Below are 26,154 nucleotides of genomic sequence, written 5' to 3'. Positions count from 1 at the left end.
GTTTCTTTTGCTCTGCAAAAGCTTTTTATCTTGATGAAGTCCCAATAGTCTATTTTTTCCCTTGCTTCCCTTGCCTTTGGTGATGTTTCTAGGAAGAAGTTGTTGCGGCTGAGGTCGAAGATGTTGCTGCCTGTGTTCTCCTTTAGGATGTAGATGGACTCCTGTCTCACATTGAGATCTTTCAACCATTTTGAGTCTATTTTTGTGTGCAGTGTAAGGAAATGGTCCAGTCTCATTCTTCTGCATGTGGCTGTCCAATTTTCCCAACACCATTTGTTGAAGAGACTGTCTTTTTTCCACTGGACATTCTTTCCTGCTTTGTCGAAGATGAGTTGACCACAGAGTTGAGGGTCCATTTCTGGGCTCTCTATTCTATTCCATTGATCTCAACATCACTCGGCATCAGGGAAATCCAAATCAAAACCTCAATGAGATACCACCTCACACCAGTCAGAATGGCTAAAATTAACAAGACAGGAAATGACAGATGTTGGCAGGGATGCAGAGAAAGGGGAACCCTCCTACACTGTTGGTGGGAATGCAAGCTGGTGCAGCCACTCTGGAAAACAGTACGGAGGTTCCTCAAAAAGTTGAAAATAGAGCTACCATATGACCCAGCAATTGCAATACTGGGTATTTACCCCAAAGATACAAATGTAGGGATCCGAAGGGGTACGTGCACCTCAATGTTTATAGCAGCAATGTCCACAATAGCCAAACTATGGAAAGAGCCAAGATGTCCATCGACAGATGAATGGATAAAGAAGATGTGGTATATATATATACAATTATGCAGCCATCAAAAGGAATGAAATCTTGCCATTTGCAACAACATGGATGGAACTGGAGGGTATTATGCTGAGCGAAATAAGTCAATCAGAGAACGACATGTATCATATGACCTCACTGATATGAGGAATTCTTAATCTCAGGAAACAAACTGAGGGTTGCTGGATTGGGGGATGGGGTGGGAGGGATGGGGTGGCTGGGTGATAGACATTGGGGAGGGTATGTGCTATGGTGAGCACCGTGAATTGTGTAAGACTGTTGAATCACAGACCTGTACCTCTGAAACAAATAATACATTACATGTTAAAAAAAAAAAAAAAAGAAGAAGATAGTAGGAAGGGAAAAATGAAGGGGGGGAATCGGAGGGGGAGACGAACCATGAGAGACTATGGACTCTGAGAAACAAACTGAGGGTTCTAGAGGGGAGGGGGGTCGGGGATGTGTTAGCTGGGGCATGGGTTAGCCTGGTGATGGGTATTAAAGAGGGCACATACTGCATGGAGCACTGGGTGTTATACGCAAACAATGAATCATGGAACACTATATCAAAAACTAATGATGTAATATATGGTGATTAACATAACAAAATAAAATAAAATTTAAAAAAATGGGCAAAAGACCCAAATAGACAATTTTCCAAAGAACATATACAGATGGGCAACAGACACATGAAAACATTCTCAACATAACCAATCACCAGGGAAATGCAAATCAAAACCACAATGAGGTATCACTTCACATGGGTCAGAATGGCTAGCATCAAATATACAAGAAATAACAGGTGTTGGCAAGGATGTAGAGAAAAAAAAAAGTCCTTACATACTGTTGGTGGGAATGTAAACTGGTGCAACCACTGTGGAAAACAGTATGGAAGTTCCTCAAAAAATTAAAAATAGAAATACCATATGATCCAGTAATTCTACTACTGGGCACTTACCCACAGAAAGCAAAAACACTAATTAAGAAAAATATAGGCACCCTTATATTTACTGCATCATTATTTACCCAAGTGTCCATTGATGGATGAATGGATAAGGAAGTGGGGTGTGTGAGTGTGTGTGTGTGTGTGTGTACATACTCAGCCATAAAAAAAAAATGAGATCTTACTATTTGCAACAACATGGATAGACCTAAAGTGTATTATGCTAAGAGAAATAAGTCAGAGAAAGACAAATACCATATGATTTTACTTACATGCAGAATCTAAACAAAAATGAACAAACAGACTTTAAAATACAGATAACAAACGGAGGGTTGCCAGAGGGGAAAAATGTGGGGAATAGGTGAAACAAAGGAGATTTTTAAAAGAAAAAAGAAATCCCAACCATGTTTAATTTTCAAGCATAGTATTAAGTAATTAATTAATTAAATACCACTTCTGTGGCATGATCTATAAATCTATAACAAAAATCAGACTATGAACAAAGGAAAAGAGCTTGTAAAGACATCTACTGATGTTGGGGCGCCTGAGTGGCTCAGTTGGTTAAGCGGCTGCCTTCAGCTCAGGTCATGATCCCAGGGTCCTGGGATCGAGCCCCGCATCGGGCTCCCTGCTCGGCGGAGAGCCTGCTTCTCCCTCTCCCTCTGTCTGCCACTCTGCCTACTTGTGCTCTCTCTCTATCTCTGTTAAATAAATAAATAAAAATCTTTATTAAAAAAAAGACATCTACTGATGTTACTGAATTAAAGATGTGTTCAGCAGGTTCTCTGTTATTTCAGAGTGGCATCTGCTTCACCAGGCTATGATTTTTACGTATTTCTATTTTTTTCTTTTTCTTAAATTATTTTTAGAAAGGGTGTTCATCGCACTGAATCTCAAAATATGGATCAGCATGTATGGTTTACCTAATCTCCTTGGTTTTAGTCCTTTATATAGGCTTTAAATAACAAAGGAAGGTTCAAAAAGTTGAGTAAAAAAAGTCTTGTTTTACCTCTGGCATGCCTTGGGCTGAGAAAGCGTTATATGGTGGAACAATATTTGTAACATTCTCATATCCATCTGGTGGCGGCTCAAAGTAGGAGGTATTGAAAATCTAGGACGAATTGACATACATAAGTTGGAGAGTATTCCTGATTGTTATTAAAGAATAACGCCCCCAAGTATACACTTAAGATTAAGCATTCTGAAACTAGGTTCAGTAATTAATCAGGTAAATTCCACTGGCAACAATGAGGAAGAGCTTTATCGTTCTTACTGCCTTCAAAATAGTAGCAACTTCTACAAATGCATGTAATCTGAGGTGACTAGAAGTTCCCATATAAAAACAGGGCTTTGAAGGTGGCACCCATGATTCTCCTCCTCCTTTTCCAATGATTCCTTTTCAACTTTCATTGTTGGACTCCTTTTCTTTCAAATGCATTTAAATGTTTCCTGTGTTTTATCCCCAGTCTATGGTCTGCCTCATTTTATACTCCCTTCCTGTCAGACTTCATTTACTCCCAAAATTTTATCCATAGCTCATATGCTTATAAGGCCCACCTTTCCAGACATGTATATTTGAGGGCCTTATGGTTATTTCAGCTTGGATGTCCAAACTCAACATGTCCTACTTTGAATTTCTCATCCCTCACGCCAGGCCTGCTTCTTGTTTGGCATTTCTTGCTATTACTAGCAGCATCACTAGCCAGCCACCCATACCAGACACCTAGGAATCATCCTCAATTCTGTCTTCACCACCTTGCTCCAGTCAATCACTAATCAATTGCCACTAATATTGCTTCCTAACTATTTCTTAGATCATCCCTCTTCCTCATTCCTACTAACATCCTGATTCAGGGCTTCATCATCTTTTACCTGGACTATTCTTGTAAGACTCCAACTTGGATTCCTTGCCGAGTCAAGGTCTAACCTGTAGATGGCCCAAACTATCTAAAAAATGCCTCTCTAGCCACATCCTTCCATTGCTTAGGACTTGTCAGTAGTTTCCATTGACTGAAGTTGAATTCTAAGCCCCTTAGGACATATAAACTGTTCTATGACCTGTCCCCAAAACATATATACTGGCTTATCTCTTTTTGTGGCCCACTTTGTACATGACATTTTTGAAACACAGAAAAATTTTAAGGCCCCAATAATACTAAGATAGTTATGGGTCTCCAAACCTTTGCCAGTATTTTCTCTTCTACCTGGATTCTTTTACTTTGTTTTTTCACGTGGTTAACTCCTTAGCATTGCTCATGACTCACACATCAGAAAGGTTTTCTTTCAGGAAAGCTTCTCTAAGTCCCAGGCTAGACTAAGTGAACCTTTTCTGTATAAAGAACCCAAAACATACTCTTTATAACACTCACCATACTGATTTAAAATGACGTGTTCCAACACCTACCTTGCCTTACTTAAGGCAAAAAGAATCCTGTTCCTAAGCTTCATTCTGGCTTTAAGACTAAGCACTGTGCCTAACACACAGTAGACACTGAATAATTAGTTTACAACGTATCAACTTTTCTAAAAAATAGGAGTTGCACTGTACTATTAACCAATTTCTATTCTTACTTGACCCTACATCCCAATTCACATAAACAACTGGGGTTATAAAATACAAAAAGTACCAACAATTCCACATCACCTCAATTCCATGTTCATCCATAATTGATATATAGTTGGCATTTGTCTCATTAGGGTAGGATAGGAGAACATCATAATGAACCAACTTGGCTGAATCCAGTCCAAATTTCTTCCACTGGGTTTGGATTTTCTTGGCAAGAAGTAAATTTTGTTCTGTTCCTGCCAGATGAGGGAGCTTTGTAAAAGAACTACAATGAAAGTAAGATACAAGTGGGAGTTAAAGACTATATTCAGACAATATGCCTAAGGACTATTTTAGATGAATCACTCATCCTTTAGGTATTATCATTTCTACATCAATGATAAAAAAAACAGCTAGTAGTACCAATTTCTAGGGATGCCAATTTAAAATTTATTTGTGTGTAACTATACTATTCACATTATGCTCCCCCAGAAAAGAACATATACCATGATAAAAACACATGCAATCAGCAGGTATGAGAAGACACCGTGGAAGAACGTCAGGCCTTTATGCCAATAGTGCTCCTTTTGGTGATCATTAGTAAGGGAGGATATTTGGGGCGGTGCGGGGGCAGTTCATAATGTTTGCCAGAGACTAGTTAGGCAGTCTAACGCATACTTCCACTGTTGTCAGATTTATTCAGTTGTTTATTGATCTCATTGAAGTTAAAAGTCCATGCATTTTTATTTTTATACTGCCTACTGCTTAGTTCCTGCCTGTTGTGTAGAAATTATACAACGGGTTTGTTGACTTGAATTTGGGCAATGTTCTTTGGTTCTGAGTATAAATGGGTTGTAGCATTTAAGTGACCTCACAAAAATAGTTTTTCTAAAGATTCATTTTACATGAGGGAAAAAAATATTTTAAAAATATTTTCTCACCTTTCTCCACCCCACCACCCCTTCAGATAATAATACTTTTGTAAATTGGTGTTTTTAGCCAACCATGACAAAACCAAAGCAAGACAGGCAGTAAAGGAAAACTGGCATTTGCCAAAACCTTACTATATGCCAGGCATGTGACCAGGCACTCTCACCTGGGTTGCCTCACTGAGTCTTCACCATTTTTCTCCCATTGTCCTCATTTTGCAAATAAGGAAACTGAGAGAATAGTTAAATAATTTGTTCATAATTTCAGCCATTAAATGATGGGACTAAAATATGAAAGTCATAGTTGTCTGACCTTGAGAAATAGTGATAATGTGAAATCATTCATCTGATATTATTCAATTGCCTGAACTTCTTGTAAGGCTCCCTATACTGTGCATTTTTATGAAGTTCACATTCAAACATGGCATATTGGGCCCTTTTTCATCTGACCCACCCTTCCACCTTTTCATTTTCATTTCCCTTTACTCTCCATATAAAATTCTCCACCCTACGGCATTTGGTAGACTCCTTTTCCTCATGCAGTGACCACCTATTACCTTTGCACAAGGTCTTTGAGACGTAAATACTGTCCCATCTACATGTGTCTCCCTGTCACCACTTCTTTCATTCTCCTTTCCCACCTGCAAGCTACTCATCATCCATGAGGACTCCTCCAGCATCTTCTCCTGTGAAGCTTTCCCTTTCTATATCATTAAATGAAATCTACAGGTTATGGATATTTAATATCTTAGAATATTTGTTTTAAAAAAGTATTATAGTGTTTATAGACAGAAGTTATTTTGTATGCATTAAAAAACAGTAGGGGGCGCCTGGGTGGCTCAGTTGGTTAAGCGACTGCCTTCGGCTCAGGTCATGATCCTGGAGTCCCTGGATCGAGTCCCGCATCGGGCTCCCTGCTCGGCAGGGAGTCTGCTTCTCCCTCTGACCCTCCTCCCTCTCATGCTCTCTGTATCTCATTCTCTCTGTCTCAAATAAATAAATAAAATCTTTAAAAAAAAAAAAATAAAATAAAATAAAAAATAAAAAACAGTAGGGCTTGGGATATTTAATTTCTACTTTATATAATTATTGTTTTATTTTCTACAATGAACAGATAACATTCTTATAATTAAGGAAAAAAAAGTATTTCCTTAAATTAAGATGGAGGATTAACCATGAGCTTTTGTCATCCATCTTTTAAAGAAGCCACTGAAGGGTGCTTGGGTGCCTCAATCCATTAGGCATCCAGCTCTTGATTTGGGTTCAGGTCATGATTTCAGGATTGTGAGATTGAGCCCCATGTCAGGCTCCCTGCTGGTCATTGAGCCTGCTTAAGATTCTCTTTCTCCTTTTTCCTCTGCCCCTCCTCCCACCCCACGTACACACACGTGTGCGTGCGCTCTCTCTCTAAAAAAATAAAGAACCCACTGAAATGAAATACAGAAGCAAAAAAAAAAAAAAAACAGCAGTGTGTAACATCCTTTAGTTCATTTCTAAATTTCTCCTTCTGGTCCCAAGGTGGGTACAGTTCCAGGCATCATATATTCACACTGTAATGCTCAGAAGAAACAAGTACAAACAAGAACATGTTTCCTCTTCAGTATTTCTTTTAACAGAGGAAAACTTACAGTAGAAGATCACAGCTACACTTTCCTTTCATTTTATTGGACATAATAGAGTATATACCTCTTTTTAAATGAATCATTGCCAGAGGGAAGAGTTATAATGAATGGATTATGGACCAATCAAGATACTCCTGGGCTGGAAGGAATGTAACCCTTACTGAATACATGAAGGAGGATGAACACTGAAGAGTTGAGGCACTGCCAACAAGAAAGTGGCTGGGGAGAAATCAAATTCTTCCCACTACATTAGAACCATTAACCCAATCTTGAACTCCTCTCCCTCCGAGGCTCTTTCACTGATCATAAACCTTCTACATCTATGATCAACAATTCTTTAATCCTCAGCCACTTCTCTGAATGCTTGCATGACTTCCTTGCCTTAACTGGTTTCCTCAGAGGATCCTGCTCACCTGCAAGCTTTTTTATTTCCCATGCCCCCACATATCCTCAAGGCTTGAAGATCTACTGGGAGTTCTTATTCTCCCTTGGTTCTTTCAAATATTTTTCCTTTTTCTTCTTTCAAAAATAACAACTCTTTTAAAGCTCATACCAAAAGTCACCACGTTCTGGGGGCTGTCAAAATTGTGGGTCACTCCTCATTCACTAAAGTCTCAAGTTCCTAATTCAATTTATTTCACTCTACTTCTATTCTTGTCATTCTTGATGTGCAATTTTTTTTTTTAAGATTTTATTTATTTGACAGAGACAGAGAGTGAGCACAAGCAGGGGGAGTGGCAGGCAGAGAGAGAGAGAGAGAGAGAGAGAGAGAGAGAAGCAGGCTCCCCATTGAGCAGGGAGCCCGATGCAGGGCTTGATCCCAGGACCCTGGGATCACGACCTCAGCTCAAGTCCTACACTTAACTGACTGAGCCACCCAGGCACCCCTGAACACAATTTCTGTATTGCACTCCAAAAATATAATCATCATATAAACTATTTGTACATAACTTATCACCTTATGTTATATACACATTAAAGGAAAATAGTGATAAACAAATTTTAATGGTCAAGAACATTATTAAGTTTTGCTTCTGACATCTAATTTTCTAGGTGACTTCTTTTGGACACTTCATGATGTGCTGCAGACAGAGTTCAATAGTGTTAACATTATACTTGGTCTTTTAACTTACACAATTTAAAATATAAGCATTCTATCTTAACTAATAAGATATTCTGCCATTTTACTGTATTGCAGGAAAAATAAAGACTGAGTCTCTCTTAAATGACATGCATCTTAGCTGCCTGATTATTTTCCTTTATCTCTAAACAAGCACCTCAAAACAGACATTTTGTATTTGCTTCCTAATATCTAATGTTATAAATCAGCTCAATTTCACAAGAACAGTATAGCTGTTTTCATACCTCATTACTATAGTTTGCTATAGTTCATCCATGGAAACTAAGATGGAACTTCATGACCTCATTATATCACAGGATAGACGGGAGGGAAACACACCATACTGTATGCACTTTGTTTATTTGATTCTAGGGTTTAAGTGGAGTCTCAGAAGGGGTAAAGAGAATGCTGCAGAAAATTTTAAGAAATAATGAATAAAACCTTCCTAAATTAGTGAAAGACATAAGTTTACAAAGTCAAGAATCTCAGAGAGCCATAAACAGAATAAATTTGAGGAAAACAATACCTAGGCACATAGTAAAACTACTCAAAATTAAAGATAAAATGACATGTTCTGTAACTTAAAGGACTGTAAACTACTCATCAGATGCCAATACTAGACAGAAGACAATGAAAAAACATTTAAAGTTCTGAAAGGAGAAGAAAACAAAGTCATCTTAGAAGTCTATATCCAGGAAAAGTATGCTTCAAGAATTATGATAAAGTAAGGATTTTATAGAGAAAGAAAAACTAAGAGTATTTGTCACAACCAGACCCCACATTACAGGAAATGCTTAAGAAAGTTACTCAGACTAAATAGAAATACCATGGGATAACCCAAATTTTCAGAAACAAATGAATAACATTGGAAATAAGATATAAAATACTATTTTAACTCTTAATGGGCTTTCAATACATATGTGTTCAAAGAAAAATTGTTTTGCAAGGTTTATATTGCATTGCATATGATACTTTTGACAGCTCTAGTATCAAGGATAATAGAGGAGAGGATAAATGGCAATATAGAAATGTGAGTTATCTGTATTGTATGTTAAGTTGCAAAAAAATAACTAAGAATTGAGTGAAGATTTATAAGTTATAGATGTATGGTGTAATCACTAGAGCATCTACTAAAAAAAAAATTACAAGGATGTAAAAAAAAAAGATAAACAGAAATGAAATAAAATTTTACCAAAAAAGGCGCAAAAAATGAGAACAAACAAAAATAAACAGAGTAAACAGAAAACAATAAATTAGTAGACTTAAGTTTAACTATATCAATAGCTACATTATTTGTTAATGGACTAAATATTCAAATTAAAAGGCATAGATTACCTGAAGGAATATAATAGGAAACTGCTACTATCTGCTATCTACAAAGGATACACTTTAAGATGACCAAAATGTATTGAATACCACGTGGCAATTAAATGCTCTCTATTGAAGGTACATTTTAATTCTAAAAAAAATAATAGATTAAAAGTAGATGAAGGGGCGCCTGGGTGGCTCAGTTGTTAAGCGTCTGCCTTCAGCTCGGGTCATGATCCCAGGGTCCTGGGATCGAGCCCCACATCGGGCTCCCTGCTCAGTGGGAAGCCTGCTTCTCCCTCTCCCACTCCCCTTGTTTGTGTTCCTTCTCTCGCTGTCTCTCTCTCTCTCTCTCTGTCAAATAAATAAAATATTTTTAAAAAATTTTTAAAAAGTAGATGGAAGAAGATATGCCATGTAAATGTAAGTGTAAGGAAACTGATGTGGCAATATTTATACCAAATAAAATAGACTCAAAGATAGAGATTACAGAAGATAAAGAAGGACGTTTCATAAAGATAACAGGGTAGTCTGTCTTAAAGACTTAACAACATTAATGTGTATATGCCTAATCAATAGTCTTAATATATAAAGCAAAAATTTACATAATTAATGGGGGAAAATATACATTTTCACATTCCTGGAGATTGTGACCCCCTTCTTGATATAATTTGACCCCCATGCTCCCAAAATCAGTAAAGGAATCACTAGATTCCTAACCAGATAAAGAAAAAAAAATCATGATCATAGAAATTGATGCAGAAAAATAACCTTTTGACAATATCAATATCCATTCATGATAAAAAAAAAAAACTATTAGCAATCTTGGAATAGAGGGGAGTTTCCTTAACTTGATAAAGAGCATCTACAACAAATCTTTAATTTTTTTTTAAGATTTTTATTTATTTGAGAGAGAGAGAGAGAGAACATGAGTGGGGAGAGGGGAAGAGGGAGGGAGAGAAAGAGAGGGAGAATCCCATGCAGATTTCCTGCTGAGCGCGGAGCCCCATTGCACTGGGGCTCAACCCCAGGACCCCAAGATCATGACCTGAGCCAAAATCAAGAGTCAGATGCTCAATCAACTGAGCTACATAGGCGCCCCTACAACAAATCTATAGACAGTATCACACTTAATTATGGAATTCTGAATGCTTTCCCCCTAAGGTTAGAAACAACAACAAAAGATGTTCACTCTCACTCCTATTCAACATACTACTGGAATTTCAGTCAGCACAATAAGAACAAAACAAAAACCAAACAGACAAACAAAAACCCCAAATGTAAAACACATACAGTTTGGAAAGGTAGAAATAAAAGTGTCCCTATTTGAATATGGCATGATTGTTTACATAGAAAATCCCAATGAATCTACCAAAAACTCCTAAAGACATGAGTTTAGACAGGCCACAGGATACAAGATCAACACAAAAATCAACAGTATTTCTATATATTAACAACAAACATGTGGAAACTGAAATTAAACACAATATGACTTACAATTGCTCCAAAGAAAATGAAATACTTGGATATAAATCAAACAGTACATATCCAGGATCTGCATCTTAAAAATTACAAAATGTTATAAAAGTAAACAAAGAAGATCTAAATAATTGGAGAGGCTATGTTTATTGATTAGAAGACTGGACATAGGAAAAATGTCAAGTACCCCGAATTGTTCTATAAGATTAGTGTGATTACTATCAAAATCCCAGCATAGACATAAGTATGTTTATTCTATATTTTATATGAAAAGGAAAAGGATATGGAATAGCTAAAACAATTGTTTAGAAAAATAAGATGGGAGGAATCACTCTACACATTGCTGAGGCTTACTAAGTAGCTTCTGTAATCAAGACCATGTGGGACTGGCAGAGAGTAGACTCACAGATTAATAGAGCAGAATAGAGAACCCAGAAACAGACTCACACAAATATGACCAACTGATCTTTGACAAAGGTGAAAAGCAATTAAATGGAAGAATGGCCTTTCAACAAATGGTGCCAGAGCAATGGGATATCCATAGGCAAAATAATGTATCCCAGCCAAACATTATGTTTTATGCAAAAATTAATCACAAAATTAATGTAAAATATAAAGTATAAAATTTTGGGGTGGAGGGAAGAGAGGGGAAAAGAGATCTAGTCTAAGAGTTCTTAGATATGAACCCAAATGCATGATCCATAAAAGGAAAAAGCAATAAATTGGACCTCATTAAAATTTAAAACTTCTAATCTACAAATAACTCTGTTAAGACATGAAGAGACAAATAACAAAGAGGGAAAAATATATGAATACCACAAAGCCGACAAAAGACTTATCTAGAAAATATAAAGAACTCTCAAAGCTCAATAGCAAAAAAACAAAAGACAAACAAAACTATCCAAATAGAAAATAGGTCAAAGACATGAACACACATTTCACTGAAGAGAGTACAAATGATGAATAAGCACATAAAAAGATGTTCAATATCATTAATCATTAGGGGACTGCAGTTTAAAAATCACAATGAGGTATCACTATGCACCTATCAGAATGGGTAAAATTAAAAATAATGATAATATCAATGGAAAACATTAAATAATACAGCTATACTGGAAAGCAGGCAAATTCTTCTAAAACTAAAAATGTATCTACCATACAACTTAGCAATTTTTACCCTTAGGCATTTATGCCAGAGAAATGAAAACCTATGATCATGTAAAACCTGTATACAAATGTTAATAGCAACATTAATTATTATTCAAAAACTGATCATAAATGCCCCTCCATGGGTGAAAAGTTAAACTATAATACCTCCTTATGACAAATGAAAGAAAGAGACTGAGAGACTCCATATTTTAAAGATGTTACTTCTCTTCCAAATTCATCTATAGAGTTGATGCAACTTTAATAAAAATTCCAGGTTTTTTGTAGGAATTCAGGTTATTCTAAACTTGGAAATGCAAATGGCTTAAAATAGTCAAAGCAATTTTTAAGAAGAAAAATTTGTAGGATTAACGCTACCTGATTCTCAGACTTATTATTAAGCTACACTAACTAGCAGAGTGTAGTGTTGAGATCTACAGATCAATAAAAGAAAATGTAAAAATCCAAAACCAGGTCACACATATAACGTCAAGTAATTTTGGACAAAGATGCCAAGGCAATTCAATGCGGAAATAAATGTTTTTAAAACAAATGTTGCAGGAGTAATTGAATCTGTATTTAAAAAATAATCAACTCTTACATCATACCATACACAAAAATTAACTTGAAGTGACCAATGACCTAAATATATAAGCTACAGTTAAAAAACTTCTAAAAGAAAACATAGAAGAAAATCTTCATACTTCTAATAGGCAAAGTTAGATAGAACACAGAATATGAAACAGAAAACCAAAAACTGGTCAACCAGACTTTACCAAAATTAAAAATTTCTGCCTTTCAAAAACTCCACTAACAAAAAAAAGGCCAGCCATAGAACAGAAGATAATATTCACAACACATGTTTGACAAAGGAATTGTACCCAGAATACATAAAGAACTCCTACAATTCAATAAGAAAACAAAACAGTTTAAAATAGGAAAATATGTGAATAGATGCTTTATGAAAGAAAATATGCAAATGTCCAATACACATAGATAATGTTTAACATATCTCATTATAAGGAAGAGGCAAATTGAAACCACAATAAGATACCACTATATACTCATTAGCATAGTTAAAATTAAAACAGACAAAACTAAGCGTTTACCAGGATGTACAACAGCTGGTGCACTCATGCATAATGGGTAGGAATGTAAAAATGTTCCCACTTTTGAAATCTATTTTCTTAAAAAGTTAAACATATGCTTATCATCCAATACAGCCATTCCAAGAGAAACGAAAATATATGTCCACACAAAAACTTGTAAACACATGTTCATAGCAGCTTTGTTAATAATCAAAAACTAGAAACAACCCAAGCGTCCAACAACTACACATTACAAGATATTCATACAATGGAATACAACAACTCAGCAATAAAAAACAATAAACTGGTATGTGCAACCTGGATGAATTCCAAAATTATTATGCTGAATGAAAGAAGACACAAAAGTGTACATACTGTGTGATTCCATTTATATAAAATTCTCATAAATGCAAAGGAACTCAGTGACCTAAAACTGATGGGTCACTGTGTAGGGCTAAAGGTGAAGACAGGAATAAACTGCAAAGGGCATGACATAAAATTTCTGTATCTTGTTGATCTATTATACATCCATCAATACTGTCAAATTTTAGGCTTTAAAAGATGCAGTTCATTTTATGTAAATTATACTTCAATAAAGCTGGTTGGGGTTTTTGTTGTTTATTTTAATGACACTCCTTTGAGAGAGTCTGAATATAGAAACACATATGGTGACTGCCTTCACCGAGTTCATTATCATTTCCCTGAATGTCACGCTTTTTTACACTTAGAGGCTGGTGGATTTGCACTGATCCTTTTGCTCTTATTTTGTCCAGTTTGTGTTACTTATATTTGCAAGTGGGACAAAGGTTTAATTTGTGGCAGACAGTCTGAAACTTTAATCTCTCCTCCTTTAAATCTGAGTTTACAACCATCTAAGTCTTCCTGCCAGAATGTGACCTTCAAATAAAATTGCTAATTAAACCCAGGCATAAGAAAGAACTAACATTCAGTTGCAGTCTAAAGTTACATGAAGTTGAAACATCTCTTAATAAAGCAACCAGATATTTTTTCTGTAGATTAAGTTAGAGAAGAAAGACCCACTCCTGCAACATTCAAATACATTTTACACTGAGTGGTTTAAAGGGACATTTAAACTACCATAAATTAATGAGATCATATAATTTTACACGAGTACCCATATGAATATAACCAGTTGTAATACACTTCTCACTCTGCAATATTTTCAACATTTTTAAGACCAAACATCAAAACAAACTTACCGAAGAAATGATTTAATATTTTCAGCTTTCATCTCAGATATAAGTTTCCACCGTATACTTTGATCATAGGGTGGTGAAGTGGTCGTTTCTTTCAAAGGCTTAACAAACCAGCCTAGGGGAGAGAATACATATACCTATACTTACCATATACGTATATAATTGCTTTTGACTTTTACAAAAATTAGAAGCCAAAAAAAATAGTCCTTACTTCAGAAATAGCTCAAAGTGAGCTTTATAAAAATGTTCATATTAAATGCAGAAGTCCTTCAAATTCTGCTATGCAGTGTAATTTTGAGTTGGTTAAAACTAGTTTTAGGAGATATTCTTTTCATTTTCCTACATGTTACGCATCAAGGCATGGGCCTCTATCTTTCTTGTTCTCCTTGGGGTGATCTAGTTCGTAGCACAGCGCCTGACACACAAGAAACATTCCACAAATATTTATTTAGTAAATGATGAAGGAAGGGCAGTTTTTGCAGTGCTGTCCATATTAGTTGCTAGTTTTGACAAATGAAACCACCTTTTTCATGCCTGTGGAGAATGACAGCTCTGACCTAACAGCTCTTGACAAGTATCTTGAGCTCACTGAACCTTTAATAAATCTGAATTTCAGTCACACTTCATTAAGAAGGTCAAAAGGCATTCCATTCGGTTTCCAGTTGGGCTGAAATTCACGGAATTGACCGCACGCAGGGAGCTCAGGGAGCCCGCACAGCCTCCAGGCTTGTTTTCTCTCATTTCTCCCCAGCCTGGCAGGGAGAAGCACCAGCCCTGCACTGGGGAGAAGGGGTTCATACTTACCCACCATAAATCCTGCCAGGAAAGATGCCAGCGCCGCAGCCAAGTACATCCAAAAGTAGAGACGGCCCCTGGACTTCGCCATGGCTCCCTGGGGACGAAGCTTGGGGCTCCGGAAAGAGCCACCCTCTAGCCTGCAGACCAACAGAGAGCACGCCAGGGGAGGCGGTGAACGCTGGCCCACCCGCAGGTTTCCTGCAAAGCCGGGCTGCCACCCCCGCCCTCCAAACCCGCAGCAAACAACTCCCACCCCCTCTGGTTCTCAGTGGGCCTTAAGGGGGAAAAGGAAATCCGGCAAGGGGAGGAGACAGAGCCTTCCTGTTGGCCGGCAACTCCCATAATGTTGATTCTGCAGTAACCAGGACAGTCCGCTGTGGGGAATGGGGAGGGGGTGGCTAAGGAAAAATGTCCCTAATGGTTTCCTAAAGAACTCAACTGTTAACCTTAAAAATAAAACTATGTTGTTTTACCGACAAAAATGGATCAAGAATAGCAGAAAATTATAATTCCAAACATGCACGCTCCAGCAGAACCACAGGCAAGGGTGAGAACAAAGGAGAGGGTTGGTCCTTCATAGCTGAAAGCTGGGGGTATTTGATAGGGCTGTTGTAAACATAAAGTCCATTGGAGTGAACTAAAGTATAGTGGCTTTTCATTAGCTGAGTTATGACAGTCTCTCTTTGGCTGAGCTGTTGCTGGGAGGGGGAGAAAACCTTTCTTCCTCCTGCTGGGGAGTAAAGTGGTACCTACTTGCAAGGTGTATCTCTTCCTGTTGGCATCTGCAATTGGTGGTGAGTGGTAGGATGAGAGAACTTCCTTCTTCCGGCTTCCCCACTCCATTTTAGTGAAGTTTACCTTTATTAATATTTACATTTCCTCCCTTTGATCAAGACATTTCCTCAAAAGCATCACTGATCAAGAGTCAGGTTTTCCATATTTTGTGGTTTTGTCCCTTTTGTCCAGGAAGGACCTTTCCTAGTTGTCATGTCCCATGTTCCACTTAAGGCCACATTACAGTAACAGGGAAGGTTTGGAGAGAGGTTTGGAGAGAGAACCACCAGGTTCTCCTTTCTGAGCATCACCTTTCTGAGTACATTGTTTTCACAAAAGTTTGACACGGAACAAAATACAACACTTGAAATAATTATACAAAGCATGACAATTTCAAATTGTGGTAGAATAGAGGTCAACTGGTACCCTAGGTCAGAAAGTAGCCAACTAACATGTTTATTGGCACTTATTCCAACAAAGGGGAGAAAGGTTCTCCTTATGAAAACAAGCCTGCAGTCATGTATGTTTCCTGGAAGTCTCCCCTTAAAGCAACCATGAAAGATGAGCAACATCACATGGAAAGAATGAACGGAGTACATCTGGGAAGATACAGTACAGTTATAAACATGAAGCAGTAGCTGATGAACTTGTTGCAAAACAGCAACACTTCAAAGATGGTTTAAAATGGTATTATCTCAAAAGAACGGCTTGGAAGCAAATGTGTTAATATCAATGAAAAGTTGTAAATTTAGAAACCATGAATTTAGGTAAGACTCAGGGGTCAGGTCGTAGTTCAGATGAAAGACTTTTATGAATTCTGACCTTCTCACCCTTCAGAGAAATCTCACAGGATCATGCGAAGGTTGTTTCCAAAAGGCCATGGTCAAAAGAAGATGTTTCCCCTTTTTGCAAGAGTTTGGGAAATATAGAGCATTTTCTTTCCATAAAAGAGAAAGCACCAGTGAACAGTGAGAAAAAGGGATACAGTCCTGGTCCAGACATCGTGGGAAAGTGGTCTCATTAGATGTCATCTGCTTCAGTTCCAGGAAATCTTCACTTTGAGGTCACCAGCTGGTGTGCGGACCCAGTCAGGGTTTGCAGCTTTCTTTAATGTGTCACGTGAACCCAAGAATCTATTCCTTGAGGTTGGTGGCCCAAGGGTTGGTTAGCAGTTCCTGATAAGGGCCTTCCAGTGAGGTTGAGTCTCTCTGGAAGTGTCTATTCCAACAGATGAAATCTCCAGGTTGCAGAGTACTTGAAGTCTGTCTCCCATGTACTTGAGTACATGGTGAAAAGATTGCTCTACCAAAGCACGGTTATTTTCAGTAGAAGCATCTAGGTCTTTACAATGTTAAAGTAGATCCCCTTCTATCAACTCCAAGTCAGAGAAGGGAGGGGCCAAGTGCTTAGGACATCCTGTGACCATCTCAAAGGATGAGAGTCCAGGAATCCCAAAGAGAGTGGATCTAAAATTTAGAAGACCAACAGCAATGCTTTCAGCTAAGGTATTTGGAGGGTCTGTACAAATTTTGTCAGTGCTGTTAGTGCAACTAACTATCCCTGAAGAATGAAAATGGTATGCACAATGAAAGTTGTAAAACTGGCCAAACAGAACAGACTTGTTGAAACACCTGCCTGGTAAAATGAGTTCCCCAAGCCCTATGAAGTTCAAGAGGGGTTCCCCAGGGAGGGATAATCTTTTCTGTTTGACTTTTTTTGGGGGGATTTTATTTATTTATTTGAGAGAGACAGAGAGAGCACAAGCAGGGGAGGGGTAGGGGGAGAGGGAGAAGCAGGCTCCCCTCTAAGCAGGGAGAGCGACATGGGGCTCAATCCCAGGACCCCGGGATCATGACCTGAGCCAAAGGCAGACGCTTAACTGACTGAGCCACCCAGGCGCCCCAGGGATCTTTTCTAGCAGAATTTAAGCCACAGAATAAGCATTGGTCTGTCTACAAGGAAAAAACTTTGGTCCAGTGAGAAAACAAACTATAATAATTAAAACATACTTATTTCCATGAGACAGGGTAGCTATATGAAGTCCATTTGTGTGAACAGACTTTTCTGGATACTTTGGACAGGTGGGACAAGAAAGGTAGGCACTTTTTGCAGCCTTTATATTTCCCCACCTACATTCCCAAAGATTATTATTTTGTCATAGGTCAATGGTTTAATGATGGTAAAATAGTAAACAATGATTGGACAACTCTTGTCATTTTTTCCAATTCATCATTTGAGAGAACATCCCTTTCAGCCATGACAGGTTTGGGTCTTGGTTTCCTTGAGAACAGCGTTTTGTTGGAAATATCAGTGAGGTGGTTTCCTTTAGACTCTAGGAGTTGAGTCTGGAAGGCCCAGGAAGCTTAGTAATAGCCAGACCTGCCTGCAAAAAGTATGGCATCTAATAAATTTGGGACATTGGAGCCATTTTTTATTTTATTCCCATTGTAGGTAAAGAAACTTCATTGTTTCTGTAACACTTCTAAAGTCATGAGCTACTCCAAAGGCAAACCGACTACTGATATAAATGTTTGTACATTTGGCTAAGGTACAAGCCCAAGTATGGAATATAACTAAACCTGCTAGGCCAAAATAGCCACAGGTAAAGGTATGGACTCAATGACTTCCAAAGGAGTTGTGATAGCATACCCAACACAATAGTTACCATTTTCATCTTTTAAATAAGAACCATTATTAAACCATGAAAAATCTGCATTGCTTAGAGGAGTTTCCTACAAATTGTCAAAGGGAGTCAAAAGTTATCTGTCAGCATTAAGCAGTCATGAGGGATTTCATCCATGAAGGAGAGGATAATAGTAGAGCTAAGGTTACTGCAGCAAGAAGAGTTATATGAGGAGCAGTCAGCAGCAGGATGTCCTAGGAGGCAAGGCAACCGACTTAAGGGTAATGAAAATTGGGGGGGGGGGGGGGCTTCTGCTACATGGGACACAGGATGGTTAAAGAGGATCCTGTGATTATTTCTCCAGAGTGGCTTCGACCAAAAGGGCAGTGGCAGGAATGACTCTAAGGAAAGGGGGTTATCCCCATGCTAAACGGTCCAATTGTTGGTTATAATGCCCTATTGGTTGATGATGTTCCCCTGTTTTTAGGTGAGTACTCCAAGGGCATTCCCTTCCCCCTCACACACAATGAGGAAAAGGGGAAGTTGATAATTAGGATGTCTGAGGACAAAGAGTTTTATTAGGTTTTTCTTTAAGGTCCCCAAATCTATGTCATCGTGATCTTGCCAAATAGAGTCATTTTTAAATAAAAATGTGGAAGTTGAGCCTTAAGAGAGAAGTTTGGAATTCAGTTTCAACAGTAGACAGCCAGTCCAAGAAAACTTCATAAATGGCACTTAGTTTTAGGTTTTGGGAAGTTCAGGATGCCATGAAGCCTACCTGGATCCAAATGTAGTTCTTGTTCTGAGATCAGACACTCTAAGTATCAAACCTGAGTTTGAGCAAACTGCATTTTTTCTTTGGAATCTTTCTGCCCCTTTAGGGCCAGAAGTTTTAACAGGCAGATGCAGTCTTCCTGTGAAGAGGTTTGAGAAGGGGAGCAGAAAAGCAAATTATCTATGTACTATAACAAATAGAGCCTGCAGGAAGCTTTCTATCACCCAAATAGCTCTTGAGTTTTATGAAAGGAAAAAACTGGGGCATTACTGTCCAGGTGCATTTCCACTCTTCCCAAGTAAAAGCAAAAAGATATTGGCTATCCTTATTAACAGGAATACTAAAAAAATATACTGCAATTAGAGTGAAAAGTTTGCTTTCAGTGGGAATGGGTATCAGTAGGGTATGGGGGTTAAGAATAACAGGGTGCCAAGGTATAAAATGTTATTTATTGTTCAGAGGTCCTGGACAAACCTCCATCCTCTGCCATTGGGTGCTCTCACAAGTAAAATAGGGGTATTATAGGGACTAGTGCAGGGGATATGAGCCTTGCAATCTCATATTATGGGACTGATGCCTTAGAGGGCTTCTTTATATATAGGTTAATTTATTAATTAAAATTGATTAGTAAAGCTTTATTAATTCTGAGGAGAAGTTCTGATGGATTTGAATCTTGATGGGAAATGCACTGTGGATTCTGCAATATAATTTGAAGAGTTTACCCATAAAGAGGATGGTAGCTGATCCAATAAGAACAAATGATTACTGTCTCCAGACTCAGCTATAGTGATATCAGAAACAAGAGCAAATAAGAGCTATGAAAGAGTTATTTAATTTCCCTGGTTGACTATTTAGGTTACTACTATCAAATTCCAGAATTATTTCCTCCTTTTGGGAGGAAAATTCCAGTATGAGTATTTTCTAAGAAATCTTGGCCCAATAAATGAATACGGGTGGAGGAACTAAGCAGAAGAATGTGTATCTCACAAAGGGCCTAGATAAAAGAGAGACAGACAGACAGATAGGAACCTGTTGAGGTTTATTAAAGACCCTCACTATTTGAACTGTTTTAGTACTCTGAGACAGGAGCTCCTTTAGAGCAGTGGGGTTAGTACTGGGAATGTTGCCCCAGGGTCAGTAAGGACAAATAGATTCATCCCCAATCTGGAGAGTGGTTTCTCCAAGCAGATTAAGAGGGAGGACTGGGAAGAGCCCCTGTAGTTCCTCCAAGCACCATTATTGGGAATTAGGAAGATATTGGAAAGGCTGGCTAGGGGGCTGATGGCACCTGGAATGCTTAAATTTGTAACAATTATTTTTTCCAATGTCCTGGCCCTTTGCAATAATGGCAGAAACTAGGTTTCTTGGTTCCGTAGAGGAGCCTTCATTTTCCAGAACTGAAAATTGAGAATTGTGGCCATCTTTCTTATAGGTGACTTATCTGGAATATGAGCAAGCTAGTTTGCCAAGCTGACTAAATCTGGAGTGGCCATAGTTCCCCATTCTGTCATGGTCCTTTTAACTAAAAGAGAAAGAGGCTCCTTCAGTCCACTAATAAACAGAATTAAATACCACCCAGGTGGATTCAACATCTAAACAAACACCAGAATTTTCTTTAAAGACAATTTGCACTTGACTGTAATAGATACAGTTTCACCAGGCTTTTGTGTACAAACATGAATTCTGTTCCAATTAACAGGCTTAGGAAAAGCTACTCTAATTGCTTGGTGGACATTTCCAGTGAGTGTTCAAGCATTTTGCCAAAAGTTAAGGTTTATTTCTCCAAATCCCTTTCAGGATGTTTCTGTTGAGCTAATTTTATCCAGTATTTGACCTGGCCCTCACCAACAGGCGTGTGGACAGATAAATATCCTAGAAGCCAGGTTGTACATTTGAATAACTATGCTAAATTCTTCAGCAAACCTAAAGGGGTCCTCGGTCACTTAAGGAAAATATGGCTCAATATTCAGCCTTAGTGCAGGGAACCTAAGACATCTGAGGTTTATTTAGATCCTCACAAGACTTAACTTTATGGAGTAGATTTTAATACACTCAGAAGAGCAAGTTCTGGGAAGAGATTCAGAGGAAAAATGAAGTTCAACAAAAGGATTAGAAAGGGGAGGAAGCATATACAGGAGGAAAGGCCGGCACAAAGGATCAGAAGAAAATAGCTCTGGAGGAAGGGCCTGTGCACAGGGTGGAGGCCATGTGTCTGGAGACAAAATGGGGGGGGGGGGAGTCCTCAGAAGCCATTTTGATTCCTTTCAATAGTTTGCCTCAGTTAATTTAGAAATAGTATTTCACAAAGAAGCAAACTTAGAATCCTAAAAACACTTAGAAGCCTCAAGGTACCAATTAAAGAGGCATCCCATTCAGTTTGTTTTGTTTTTTAGCTGGGGCTTTCTAACTGAGGAAATCAAAAGTTCCCCATAAAGGCCATTAATGTTCTAAATAACTTGTGATTAAGTTGGCCCATTTAATTAGAATTGCACATGAGGAGGGACTTCTGTTTTTAAACATAAAACCAGTGGGGGATGCCAGAAGGAAGGACCCCCTCAAGGCATTTTGATGACTAAGCTTCCATTTTTTTGGAGGTATTCTCTAGAGCAAAAAGAAAAACCTCCTGAACAGCACAGTTCCAATAGGAACATCCTGGTTCCAAAAAGGAGTCTCACCCAAAGCCAGCACAGTTCCAAAAGGCACAGTCTGGTTCCAAAGAGTCAGACCAAAAGCTGAACAAGTATTCTCAGAAAGGGCAAGGCCTTAAAATAGATTCCAAATAAAGCCTGTAGAGATCGACACAAACACAAAGAGAGCAGAGATCCAATGCAGGAGCAAACTTACCCTCAAACTCCAGGGTCGGCAAGAAAGCAGTGAGCTCAATTGGCTCTTTGGGGTCTGGAACCTGTTTGCTCACCAGCCTTGGAGTTATTGGAAGGTCTTCTCGGGATCCCATACCTGCCCACCAAGTAATGTTAACCTTAAAAATTAAGCTGTCGGTTATTTCACTAGCAAAAATGGGTTGATTCGGGAGTTGCAGAGAATTCCAATTCAGGACATGCAAGCTACCAGAGAACAAAGGAGAAGAATGTTCTTTTATGGGGGCGGGCAAAGGGGGAGGGAGAGGAACTGTTGTTACAAACAAAAAGTCTGTTGGAGTAAACTGGGAGTTTGAAGTATAGTGGCTTTTCATTGGCCGACTGTGACAGTGTCTCATTGGCTGGGCTGTTGGGGCGGGTTATGAGCTTTCTCATTCCTGCTGGGACAGTAAAGCAGTAGAACTAGGAAGGTACATCTATTCCTGTTAAGGTCAGCAATGGGCGATGAGTGGTACAGTAGGAGAGCTCCCCCTGTTGTCCTCCCCACTCCATTCTAGGGAGATTTCCCTTAATTAATTTTCACACTATTTGTCTCTTTGCCACCCCCATTCCAGTAATTGCTGAATTTCAGCAGCAAGGTGCATTTAAGTACTGCTTTTCCTTCCCTATTGACAAATTCCCTGTTGCCAAATTCTGTCCTAATTCCAAATGGTCCCACTTGGGAAGCATTTCTGATCTTGGCTGCTCCACCAGGATGCATTAGTTCCCTAACCATACATCAACAAAATTTGATGGGATTGAGTTGTTTTGTCAATCACTACCTGAACAACACTCCAAATTTCTGTAATTCTCAGTTTCTTCTGTACTGGAGTTTTTCCATGACCTGACTGAATTATTGTAGGTTTAAATTAATAAGATTAACCACTTTAAATATCTAGCACCATAATGGACAGTAGGTTCTCAACAAACATCATCCTCCCTGTCCTCCCCTTCTTATCAGTTATAGAGCATTTCTTTTTAAAAGTGTTTAGAAAGGGGGCGCCTGGGTGGCTCAGTTGGTTAAGCATCTGACTCTTGATTTTGGCTCAGGTCACAATCTCAGGGCTGTGAGATCAAGCCCCGCACCAGGCTCTACACTCAGTGTAGATTCTGCTTGAGATTCTCTCCCTCTCCCTCTGCCCCTTCCCCTGTTTGTACATGCACAGGCTCTAAAATAAATAAAATAAAATCTTTTTTTTTAAAGAAAAAGTGTTTAGAAGATTTGCAAAATGGTGGTCTTTGTTAATAGGACTCCTGCATCCATCTATTTCATCCTAAAGAATATCTTTAGCAATTCATGACTGAATTCCTTGTATCCAACTAAAAGCAGTTTGCAGCCAGAACAAACATGCCTAGCAAGTAAATTTTGAAGGGGATAGTACATCTATGGTATTGCTCCCAATCTTTATTGCATTGTCGAGGCCTTGATGATCTTAGTTAAGGCACCTCTCTTTGGTCCTAACAAGTTGCCAGAGGAGTCTATAAATTCATTTTTAGTGAACTGTAATTGCTGATAGATATGATATATCTTATAGATTTTTCCCTTGGAACTTTGTAGAATCCCCGAGAGTTAACTTTGAGCTAAATTATCTTTAGTCAACTAATTGATCTCAAAATATATGTAATTCAATGCCAAAAACCCACAAATAATCTGGTTTTTTAAAATGGGCAGAGGACCTGAATAGACATTTTTCCAAAGACAACGTACAGATGGCCAACAGGCACATGAAAAGATGCTCAACATCACTTATCATCAGGGAAATGCAGATCAAAACTGTAATAATGCACATTTGTCAGCATGGCTAAAATAAAAAACACAGAAAATACAAATGTTGGCGAGGATGTGGAGAAAAGGGAACCCTTGTGCACTGTTGGTGGAAATGTAAATTGGTGCAGCCAGTATGGAAAACAGTATGGGGGTTTCCCAAAAAATTAAAAATAGAAATACCATATGACCCAGTAATTTCACTACTGGGTATTTGCCCAAAGAAAACTCAAATACTAATTTGAAAAGATACATGCACCACTATGTTTATTGTAGCATTATTTACAATGGCCAACATATATAAGCAACCCAAGTGTCCATCCATAGATGAATGGATAAAAATGGTATTTTTACACCATGAAATATTACTTGGCTGTAGAAAGAATTTGTCATTTGTGACGACGTGGATGTATCTAGAGGGTATCATGTTAAGTGAAATAAGTCAGAGAAAGACAAATACCATATGATTTCACTTACATGTGAAACCTAAAGAACAAAACAAATAAACAGATTCTTAAATACAGAGAACAAACTGATGGTTGCCAGAGAGGAGGTGGGTAGGTACATGGGCAAAATAAGTGAAGGAGATTAAGAGATACAAATTTCCAGCTATACAGTAAGTCAGAGAGATGAAAAGTGCAGCATAGGGAATCTGGTCAACATTGTAATAACACTGTATGGTAGCAGATGGTGGCTACACTTCCTGTAGTGAACACCGAGTAATGTAGAGAATCACTGAATAAATATATTGCTTACCTGTAACTACTATAACACTGTATGTCAATTATTCTTCAACAATAAATATTTTAAAAATACTTCTATATTGCTAAAAAGCCCTAACTTGAAAGAGCCCAGCTCTTGCAATCCTTTACCATACCTTAACTGATGACTCTAGCATTTTATATTTTAGAGATGAACACCTTCAAAAAGATATTTTCATAACAAAGCAAGTTCCCCCACCACAGCAGCTGCATATATAGGATGAAGTTATTCAAACAGAAGCAAAAGCCAATCAAGTAACTATACTCCTCAGGGTTTAAGAAACATTTTTCCTAGAGCATCCACAATTGTTTTTATTTTTAAAAGTTGGAATTTTAATAAATATCCAGTTTTTACTTTAACAGTAGGGTGACAAGTGTCTTCTCTAGGTCACAAACAATATCAAACATTCTTTGTATCAGTATACACAAAAACATGCTACACATATACCTTTTGAGGACCTATTATATCATTTATCTCTAAGCCCTTGGCCTTTTCTATCTGCCACCCATGGGACCACTGGCTATTGACTACATCTCTCTCATCTCTAGATGGAGAAAGAGAAGGTAGGAACTAATGATTAAAATGATTTATTTGAGGGGTGGCCTGAATGGCTTAGTTGATTAAGTGTCCAACTCTTGATCTCAGCTCAGGTTTTAATCTCAGGGTTGTGAGTTCAAGCCCTGTGCTGGGCTGAATGCTGAGCATGGAGCCTACCAAAAAAAAAAAAAAAAAAAAAGGACTTATTTGAGAAATTTGTTTTTATATTCCTATCTCAATTTTTAAGTAACTGAAGTTTGACTACTAGAAGACATCAGCATATTAATCAGCACAATTTCCCAACTTGATTAATCTCCCCAAATTAAAATTATTTATTCAACCAATATTTACTGAAAGGTTATAGCATGCCAGACATTTGTTTTTGGCAGCAAAGAAAGTTTATTGAATGATAGCAAAGTGACAGTACAAAGCTCCTGAGGAGGGAGGGGACCCAAGAAGGTTGCCCTAGCATGCCAGACATTGTGAAAAATCCCGACGATATGATCCTTGCCTTTAGAAAGCCTATGATATAAGGAGAAGGCAAATATTGAATATGTAACTAAATGTGAAGATTTCTAAGAAAAAGCAGTATTACCTTAACCCTGAAGGTCGTCGCTGCCTCAATAGGTGGCATCTGCAATCTTTATCTTGCCAATCCATTGTAAAAAAAGTCTGGTTAGGTGGTTCACCAAGTCTTTGGCTTTTTGTTAATACAGATACAAACTCATTAGTAGGTTAAATTGCTCTTATACAATCTTTTCTCCCCTCCCTCTTCTCACATCCTAAAAGAACCAATCTTACAACTTCAAAGTTCAAACCCATCAAATGGGTCACAGTAGGATTTGAAAATAAAGTGTGGGGCGCCTGGGTGGCTCAGCTGGTTAAGCGACTGCCTTCGGCTCAGGTCGTGATCCTGGAGTCCCGGGATCGAGTCCCACATCGGGAGTGTGATATGTACTAATAAGGTGGTATATACACCACCATACGTGCCCATGTATGTGTACATGCCAATGATTAAGGATCTAATAAAGGAACAGCGTTCAGCTGTGCCACACATTTCATGTTTTGTCTGAAGATGTTGCCTTATCTTTCACATG

The 26,154-nt window shown here is 38.2% G+C and overlaps 1 protein-coding gene across 1 annotated transcript in view; it reads right to left on the bottom strand.

Moving 5' to 3' along the window:
• Positions 1 to 25,681, bottom strand: part of NAALAD2 (N-acetylated alpha-linked acidic dipeptidase 2) — an 83,387-nt gene extending 57,706 nt beyond the window's left edge. The window contains exons 1-5 of the mRNA XM_021679091.1: positions 25,653 to 25,681; positions 14,970 to 15,100; positions 14,169 to 14,280; positions 4,356 to 4,542; positions 2,721 to 2,822 (exon numbers count right to left, since the gene is read on the bottom strand). Of these exons, the coding sequence (XP_021534766.1) occupies positions 2,721 to 2,822; positions 4,356 to 4,542; positions 14,169 to 14,280; positions 14,970 to 15,051 (483 nt within the window). The 5' untranslated portion in view covers positions 15,052 to 15,100; positions 25,653 to 25,681. The remainder of the gene's footprint in view (positions 1 to 2,720; positions 2,823 to 4,355; positions 4,543 to 14,168; positions 14,281 to 14,969; positions 15,101 to 25,652) is intronic.
• Between the last annotated feature and the right edge of the window lie 473 nt (positions 25,682 to 26,154).

Source organism: Neomonachus schauinslandi, chromosome 11 (genome assembly GCF_002201575.2).
Source record: "Neomonachus schauinslandi chromosome 11, ASM220157v2, whole genome shotgun sequence".
Lineage (NCBI taxonomy): Eukaryota > Metazoa > Chordata > Mammalia > Carnivora > Phocidae > Neomonachus > Neomonachus schauinslandi.
Note: the sequence above shows the minus strand (reverse complement) of the source record. Positions and strands in the feature narration are given on the sequence as shown.